At 35.5% G+C, this 9,684-nt stretch overlaps 1 protein-coding gene across 1 annotated transcript; it reads right to left on the reverse strand.

Annotated features, from left to right (window-relative positions):
- Nucleotides 1–604: 604 nt before the first annotated feature.
- Nucleotides 605–9,309, reverse strand: LOC108372405 (solute carrier organic anion transporter family member 4A1-like). The gene is made up of 6 exons (XM_017628075.1): nucleotides 9,171–9,309; nucleotides 6,437–8,096; nucleotides 4,554–5,033; nucleotides 4,120–4,483; nucleotides 3,707–3,888; nucleotides 605–830 (listed from the first exon to the last, which is right to left on the reverse strand). The coding sequence occupies exons 2-6, from the start codon at nucleotides 7,719–7,721 to the stop codon at nucleotides 655–657; spliced, it is 2,487 nt and encodes an 828-aa protein (XP_017483564.1). The 5' UTR covers nucleotides 7,722–8,096; nucleotides 9,171–9,309; the 3' UTR covers nucleotides 605–654.
- Between the last annotated feature and the right edge of the window lie 375 nt (nucleotides 9,310–9,684).

Here is a 9,684-nt window from a genome sequence, read left to right on the forward strand (position 1 = left end):
GAAAAAGTCTAACGTACTGATTTCGCGCATAAAAATCTGGCAACTCTAAGAACAGTCATATTTTAGCCTCGGTTCATTTTGTGGTGTGGTAACAAAACTTGGCGTCCAAATGACTTCAATAGTTTATATTCTAAATTTTTTTTTTTGATGAACATACTACTTTATCTGTCGTTGGGTGTAGATTCATATATATGTATATGTATGTATATTCAAAAAAATATTTGTAATTATCACGAAATCTAGGAAAAGGAATATATGTCTAATTCTAAAGAGTAAATTAAAAGTAGTCGGAAAAATTATAGCCGCACCATATTTTGAAAAGTTGTAAAATTTTTTCTTTTTGTTATTTAATTTTGGTTTTTTTATAAGAATACAGTTCATTTAGAATTCATTGCGCTGTAAAACTTCATATTCAAAATCTCTCTAAGAAATCTAATTAAGTTAAAGTTTGTTGATTTTTTTTGAAATATTGCGCAATGTTTAGAACTTGGATTTACACGGATTTTACTAAATAATGAACTGTATTTTTTCAAAATAGTAATCAAAATTAAATAACAAAAAAATTATATGTTATAGTTGATATTTATGATATAATTTTTTCGACAACTGTTTATGTATTGTATGTTTATGTATTTACTATGTACATATGTATATTTATTTCCACATACCTTTTGGATGGGTGCAACGCATCACCAACAACATGCTGCCCACCTCCGACGTCGAATGCATAAACACACAAACGACAAATATTAAAATGAAGAATACGAAATTCTTGCAATTACTATCACAGTATCCATTAACCGCTTGGTACGGTTCAGGGTTCCCTAAAGCTGCAAAATAGATAAACACGCGCACGCAACAGAAAGTTGGTGAGGGGGGGCGGAGAGATAAGAGAAGAGAAGAAAAATGGGGTAGGTTATGTGACAGTGACTCGAGGAAATGGGTAAAAAATTGTTCATATGAAAAAATAAATAAAATGCAAAAGTTAATGAAGTACATACATGAAAAGCATTTAAAAGTATGAAATTAATGTAAATAAATTTATGTATGTACAAATATAGATATATATGTGCATATTTATGTATATCGTCATCATCAATGGATATATAATGTATGTACATATATGAAAGATTTCAGATTTTACATTAGAAACAAAAAACTTTTAAATATACATAATTATATAGTTTTTTTTTTAAAGGTTTTAAAGATGCCAATATATTTTGCGTTTTTTATTTAATACATACATATGCATGGATTTGAATTTCGTTATGTTTGCAGGAGTCCATAAAAAGAATTACCTACATCGTAACCAGTTTTGCAACCTGTGCCTATTTACTTCAAAAAATTGTTTTCTTACCACGAAGAAACTTGCGATACGGGACGTATGAGTGACATTGAAGCCAATTTTATTTCGCGAATTAGATTGCCCCGCGAATTAGATTTTCACTAAAATTTAATTAGTGAGATTGCTTATGGATAGAAGAAATAAGTAATATACAAGAAGGGACCACAGTCATTTTCAGTGTTGCCATTTTAGCCGTTTTCCGGCTAGATTTAGCCGGTTGCGAAAGCAAATAGCCGGAGAAAATTCGGTTTAGCCGGCAACTAATTTTTTAGCCGTTTCGCAAAAAAAAAATTAGCCCTTTTTAGCCGATTTTGCTATTTGCAATATTTTATTAAAATTTACATATATATATAAGCTTCCATTTTTACAAAATCTATTAGAAATGTTAGGTAGCCTTATCTCGGAGAAATTTTTTGTGTCGAACTGTGTTACAATTATTAGTTAATTTAATGTTTATTCTTTTTTATGAAAATATAGCTGGTTACTTAAAAAAAAAACATTTAAATCCAAACTTATTACTTTGTGAAAATATTCAGCTTTGTCCTGAGTTTCGCACGAAAAAAAAATTCGCCCGAAAATTTTTATTCCGCCCATAGTAAGTACATGGAAACCAAAAGTGAAAAGTGAACCGGTTTGGGGAAAATCAAAATCATGATAAGGCTGATTATGAAAATTCTGCAAATTTTCACAAAATTTTTAACCTTTTAATCAACATCTATAGAAATTTAAAATTTTAGTACAATAAAGCAAAAATTTTAAGTAGGTACCTAGCATTTATCGCTGATTTTTGAAAATTTTTTTGTTGACAATGTTTCGCATATTTTACATATAAAAAACTTGTCGAACATACTTTATATGGCAAAAAATTCGTAACGCCGTCATTAAAAAATTGCCAAAAATCAGCATTAAGGCCTCGCTAGTTCAAATTTGAACCTCGTTAAACTAGAATTTAATAGACTACAAAACTGCATACCATAATTTTTTCTAAAGATTTAGTTAGCAAGGTTAAAAATTTTGGTGAAATTTTGCAGAAATTTCATAATTTTTGCACAATGTCCGAAACTCGGTTTGTTAAGTAATCAGCTATATTTTCATAAAAATAAACTAAAATAAAGAAAAATAGCCACAACTTGCTAAAATGTCGCGGCCAAGTTTATATTTGGGTCACTGTATTGTTTTTTTTAAGAACGTAGCGGGGATTTTTTCACAGAATTTAGTATTAGAACTGTATCGTGGTGCTGATATCCTTAGTGTCGTTCATTATTTTTCTTTGACAGGCATGTGCAGAGATTAAGCAGGTCTTTAAAAACGGGGACACTTCGAATATATGGACATCAAAATAAAATTACATAGTTTAATTGTTAAAAACTTAAAAAGCGACCGCCTTGTTCAATATAAATTACTGGCCTTTTTTTTCGAAATAATGTTTCGCTATCTTCCTCAGCCTTTTCAAAGCTTTGTGTGTTCATTTCTGCAAATATTGCCCTCCGAATAAGCAAAAGTGTAATATTTTCTACTAATATAGCCAATTTGCAGGACGAAAAGTAACCTAGTGCAAACGTTATAACATAAAAAGGCAACATTTTTCAGAAAAAACGTCATAAATTCGTAAATGATCTATTTTTTGTAATTATGTAGGTAATACAAAACTGACTTCTTAACTAAAAATAATTTAATGAATTTATTAGTCTTTCAACTTTATTCAAATAAACATGTTAATTTTAGCTAAAAGATTTTAGCCGTTATTTTTTGGCCAATTTAGCCGGTCGGGCCAAACACACTGGCAACACTTTTCATTTGAACTAACAACTCAAAAGAGACATAACGAAATTTTTGTTCTCAAAAAATGTGTTTGAAGTGCAGATAAATTTTATAAATTTTAAAAGCTGCATGAGAATAATGCAATAGCTGCCACTATCCACATACATACAGACATACATATCTATGAATGGGTTGTACATACATATCTGTGTTCGTATGGAAAAGTAGCTTATGTCGAAAGGCTGGCTTTAGTATAATGCGGCATTCCCTTTATTCTTTAAACGACAAGAAATTTTTTGCAGAGACTTAATAAGAATATTGACTTGCTAGTATCGAAACTATTTATTGCACGTTTATTTGCCAAAAGTTGTTCAACGGCTCAGCGCCAGTGAGCTATTCGCAATCCTATGCTGCGAATGCCGATTTATACTAAAGCCAACCTTTCGACATAAGCTACTTTTCCATACGAACACAGATATATGAATTTAAATAAAAAAAATTATGTGAATAAAATGTTACGTATACGCTGTGTACGACATCGAAAATGTAATGAATTATATATGTGCATATGTAGATGAATATCAGACGTTTCAAACTTACAATCTGGAATGCAAGTACAGTTACTAAATACGACGCGGCTATCGCTTTCTCGCATCGAAGATGATTCGCATCCAGCATGGCAGGTGGAAATATATATACGTCCGTCAACACCACAAATGGGCGCAAAATTCTCCTTATCACAGGAACAGTTGAGGTCACATGCTTCCTCGATCATGGCAGAGCTGCAAGTTAATTCAAAACTTAGAAAACTCTCAAAATTAAAACACTAGGGCTGTTCTGGATGCAGTAGACATGTTCTTGGATTTTCAGTTGGAATTGCATTTGCAAAATTTTTTGCTTGCTATCATGGCAACCGTGTGCATTTTATGGTTGTGAATTTACAAATGCAACGAATATGCAAATCCAAGAGCATATGCATAAGATCCTGAACAGCCCTACTGTCTTATACTCACTTATTGCTCGTGCCAGTCTTATAACCGGCAAAGTCGCTCATGCTACATCCTACGAACATTAGGATTACCATGCCGGCTGAGTAGAAGAGCGCTGTAAATGCAATCCAAGCAGCTACTGAGCGCGCTGATGGCTTCAATTTTAATATGACTAAACCGGATATAACAATGCCGATACCCATAACGAGTATGCCACAGAAGGCGGCGATCATGTTGGCATCGTATGTGGTCACACGGAACTGTGTTTCGAGGTATTTCGGTAGAAAGGTGTATAATCCTGCAATTGGCAGTAGATGAAACACGCACGAAGCAGTACGGAACATCAGAATATCGTTGCTCAATTGGCGTCGTACTGTTTTTGGGAAATCTTTTCATAAAGAATGTGATGGAGTAGTTAAAGCTTTTAATAGTTCTTATTGCTTAAGAATATAACAAACCTCTTAATTTGGGCTTTTCATCCACTTCTGCTGTCGCGGCTGTTTCTTCAACGACATTCTCTTTGGCTTCGACCGCACTGGGTTTCCGTTTACCACGCAGCTGTTTTGGAAATGAGAACATCGCGATGGATGATAGCATCATTAAACTACCAATGCCAACTGGCCCTAGCCACCAAGCACCAATCCAGCGTGGATCGCTTGCGTCGAACTCAGGATTTGAGAAGTTGACGTACCAACGTGTGCAAAATGAGCCCACTATAAAACCGGATGCAGGACCCAAAATACGTACACCAATTGTAATGGCCATATACATGGGTGACTGCTTGCTTGCCACATTATCATCTATATATGGTATGCCGAGCGTTGCCACGGCCGTCTGTCCAATACCAGAGCTCAAGAGACTAGCAAAGAATATGCATAGCACAATTACTGTGATTTTAGAGTGTGAAGCCTGTTCCAATTTTTGGTCTTCATCACATTCTGTGTGCAAAGAAAATATGTATGTGAATTGAGTCTATCAAAATAGGCAATAAGTGTAAGGGTGATCAAAACAGCAGATCGAAAAAGATATCGGAAAAGGTAAGTAGTTACATCCAAATTTTTTCGAGAAAGCCTTAAATAAAAAAATTAAATAAAAATATTTGGCGCTCTTTCAGTTTTTGATGAGGGACCTACAGTCTTAGGACGTCTGTGAGGGCAAATTCTTTTTACGAGAAGCTTTTTCATGGTAGTAATACACTTTGAGGTTTGCCCCTGCCTTCCGATATAAGAAAAAAAAAATATTGATCGGACCAGGACTTGAATAAATAAGTCCTCAATTGAAATCTTACTTCACTAACTGGAGTGGTTAGTGAATGCGCTTTTGGGAAAGTTCCTTGCTAGACGCATACTTCAGAGAATCGTCGAAAGGGTTCATAAAATTACTAAAGCTACTTTCTTCTCAAGTTAAGAATTTAAGAAATTATTTGGTTTTAAAACTTTTGCTGAAAGTTTGGCCGAGCTTGTCCTCCGACCTGTAATTTTACGTCCACTCCGAACGGCAGACGGTTTTAATGTAAATTTTCCCACAGAAATACACCCGGAAGGGTTAACAATGCCTGATAGAGACAGCCGCTGTTAGAAGAAAGGCTGTTCTAGAGTTTTTGAAAACTGCGCGGACCAGGGCTAGAACTGCGTGTTGTTACGCACTTTTAATCACTTGCTACAGTGACAGTTTGATAGGCACATAAAAGTCAGAAGAAAGAAAGTCTAGCATCTAGTATTACATATACAGAAGCGCGATCATGGTCGAACTCGCTGCATTATCCCCGGAAATCGGTTACTGTTCACCTACCCATTGTTCCGATAACCAATTCAGGGTCGCATTACAATAGCCCATTATCTATTTATACGATATACGAATGTTTTAATGCTAATAGCTACCAATATTTTTATGGATAAACTAATGGAAATTTGCAAGGACATGTCAACCAACTACTGCAGACCTCTAAAGGAATTGTTAAATGCCGTTTTTAACCTAACAAGACGGCTGAGACATTTAAAACGCATAGTATTTTGCAAGGCATCCCTAGTTATTCAGGCCGATTCTGAACAGAAACTCCGTCTCTCTTTCTCTCCCTTTTTTCCCTTTTATCCTATCATGAAAAAGTTCTCTGGGGAGTTTTTATATTAAATGGCGAAGTTGAGCTCTCAAAAAAGTGTCAAACAGCTTTTTCGAAGCTCGAATTTCCTCCTCCCAAGTTTTCGGGGAAAATTCTACTCCCTGGGAGTTCAGAAAACAAACTCCCCGAGACTAATAAGAATTGAGATGATTATTTTCATAGTTAAAATTACCTTTTCTATAATTACACAATTAAATATGCCATTACATAAGAAACACTTACCAGCGCTGGAGCGTGTCGCATTCTGTCCATGTCTGCAGAGATTCACATCATGTGAACTTTTTATCAATGCGCTAATGCCTCCCTCAAAAATATTTGCGCTTGTTGCATTCACTGTGTCATTGATTCCACGCAGTCCATAACTGGCTTGTAATACTTGTCCATTTAAGGTTCGCAGCGCCGTATTACCACCGTTACCACCATTACTTAAATGGTCGAGAGATTGCATTAATTGCTTGCCAAATATGAAATGCGGCAGTGAGCAAGAAAATGCTGCAATGGAGAATAGCACCATGCCACAAGCGATCCAACGTGGACGATGGCCACGTCCAGCGAAGTATGTCAACAGCATAGCGGTGCTAATTTGGCCCATCTCACTGGCGCTTAGCAAAAGGCCGGTAGTTTTCGATTTGATTTGAAATAGTTTCTCAATAGTGGTGATAACCGACACGAAATATGTCATATACATTCCCTGCAGAATGTAGGCGAGCAGAAACACGATCATAAAAACATTGGTCGAAGCGAAGTTACGTGCCCATTTTGGCCGACAGCCGAAGAGACCACAACCTGGCCCTTGTCCGTCGACATTACTAAGTTCGGAATCAGAGTCCGATTCATCTGGCTCATGCGGACGAATATGCTTTTGAGTATAAAGGCCAGTGAGAGGATCTTGTTCGTCGTATTTATCAGGCACGCCCAATCCAATGCCGTTCTTGCCATTCATTAGGGAACCATTGTTGTTGCCTTGATGGTTAACCGGATAGTGTAGTAGACCATTCTTGAGATTATTAGATTGCTCGGCATCCTTCCATTCGTTGTTGTTGCTTGTAGATGTAGCATATAGCACAGTTGTGTTATTAGCTGGGTTTGCATTGCCCTCCGGTGCATCCACATTGTCGACTTCACTAATTATAACAGTTTCTGTACCAACTAAGCTGCTATCACCACCGGCACCTCCATTGCCGTTAATCAGAGCAGTGCTATCGGTGCTATTGGGACTAGCCAATAGAGGCGTCCAGGCTTGAGTAGAGTCACGACGTGCTCCATTTTGATAACCATTTGTGCCATGGCCGTTTTGCAAAGGTGTTCCATTCAAACTGGCCTCTCCGTTTGGGCCATGACGCTTGTAGCCATTTTCAGAACGTCCATTTGTCAAAGGCGAGGTTGGCGTAACCACTGGAGTGTTCGCAGTTGCGCTTGCTGTTAGTTGGCGCTGTGATGATTGGAATTTGTTCGATTTTGGAGTTGCCGCGGTGTCGACGTCATTGGCAAGGGACGAGGGATTCATATTAAATGCCGGCTGCCTTGACCACCGATGTAAAGCAAGTCGAAGTAAAGGGGGTGGGATGTTTATTACTGGTACAATAAAGTTCGGACTAGCTATGAAGGCGGTATGCCACTGGGTTGTTCTACGAGATTTCTAAAAGGTTTCCATTAAATTTTTTCATATTCGATAACAATTTTAATGTGTATTGTTATTGCTTTCGGTGCTTTCTCGCGGTGGTTATTTAACTATTGTTGATTGTTGGTGTCTTTAACGAGACACTGGCAGCTTTTCTTATTCTATAGAATAAGTTGTTTGTAATATTTTGTAGTTATTGTGAGGTAGTTGAATAGTTTAAAGTTGGAAAATTCGCAGCTTTTGGTTTCCATATGGCAGTGTCTGTAAATAAAAAAACGGCAGATTTATAAATGTACGAAGTGACACTAGCATTTAAATGAAATAAGTGTGTAGATGTAATCAAAAATACGAAGAGATAATATGCTTTATGTAATGTTCATTACGAGGGGAGCTTTAATTTTCCAAACTAAATTTTTGGTGAGGAGTACGCTGAGAAATATTTAATTATCAAGAATTATTCCATATATTCTCGAAACCCACAAAGCTTTGGATATCCAAATGAGGCGCTAGACTATACTGAGAAAGGAGTCATCTAAATATGTTTCTCTGTAAATAAGCTTTAACTATAAATAAATAATCTAACTATTACCAAATCACATGTTGAGAGAAACATATTTAGTTGACATATGTAACTAAACTCGACGTTTTTACAATTTTAAAATCAAAAATTTTCCACACAAATTCTACTGGTATAGGAAAAATTATTTTCTACTTTTTAGTCCGTTTATGATACGTGGTATATTTAAAATGTTTTTTTATTCGTTTTGTTTTTTTTTTTGCTTATGCTTAACCCTTTTTACGAAATGCCTATATATTAACGTACTCTCACTTATTAAGCCTTAACTAACTACGTAGTACAAGTAATGCAAACGCATAAAAAACGTATTCACGCCCAATTACACTTCAGCCACGATTGTAGAAATGGTAAAATCATATGGAAAAAAACAGTGAGGCAGTTGTTATGGAGGTTATTGAATAGATAACAAATACAAATTTAAACTGAAAGTGAATCTGTGCTATTATTTACAAACAATAACATGTGTAAATATGAACGCACTAAAACCAATGTAATTAATGCCACGTTCAGTTTCAACTAAAATTTATTTTTCGCAGACTACATACCACTGTGTTGCCTATTTCTTATCACTGCGATTTCACTTTCTACACAATGCTGACCTTGAATTTCAACTAAATTCATGTGCTATTTCAGTACATTTGTATGCAGATATACATATACATACAAACATACATAACTGTGCATATACGTATCTAAATGAAAATACATACATATATGTACATATGTATATTTAGATAGCTATGTGAAGTGGTACGTACGAATGTAGGTAATTGGGTGCCCTGAATTGTTATCAGCCGATTTTGGTTGTTGATAATATTATTCACAGTATTTCTTGGATTGACTTTGACTCTAAATAATTTTTGCAATATTGTTGCACCAACCGCACGTCCAATGGCATCGAAGTCAAAACATTAACTAAATTTGTGAAATATAACAAAAAAATGCACAAACGCAATCGCAACCACAGCTGGCAGAAGAAGAAGTAAGACATCAACATTTTCCTGCGTACATAGTACATACATACATATGTATGTATGTATGCATTTGTATATACTAAATTTTTATCAGTGCAGTATAGTAATTTTGGGGCACAACCACAGCTACAGACTAAATCAATATTGACACAGCTTGCAAAAAACGACAAATAAGATTCGCCAGTCGGCAATAAAAAGATGAATATTAAACATATGTTAAGTATCTACATATGTATGTATTTATATAAATACATATAGGTAATTATGGCGAGCAAAAAAGTCGTAGGTACACACAGTT

This window comes from Rhagoletis zephyria, unplaced genomic scaffold (genome assembly GCF_001687245.7).
Source record: "Rhagoletis zephyria isolate East Lansing unplaced genomic scaffold, Rhagoletis_zephyria_1.1 Rzeph_scaffold_05723, whole genome shotgun sequence".
Classification (NCBI taxonomy): domain Eukaryota; kingdom Metazoa; phylum Arthropoda; class Insecta; order Diptera; family Tephritidae; genus Rhagoletis; species Rhagoletis zephyria.

Coding starts and splice junctions, on each gene's coding strand:
- LOC108372405 (XM_017628075.1), bottom strand. CDS start 7,721: ATGAATCCCTCGTCCCTTGCCAATGACGTCGACACCGCGGCAACTCCA. Junction 3,889..4,119: donor AAGACTGGCACGAGCAATAA/GTGAGTATAAGA, acceptor ATTAACTTGCAG/CTCTGCCATGATCGAGGAAG. Junction 831..3,706: donor CTGTACTTGCATTCCAGATT/GTAAGTTTGAAA, acceptor TCTATTTTGCAG/CTTTAGGGAACCCTGAACCG.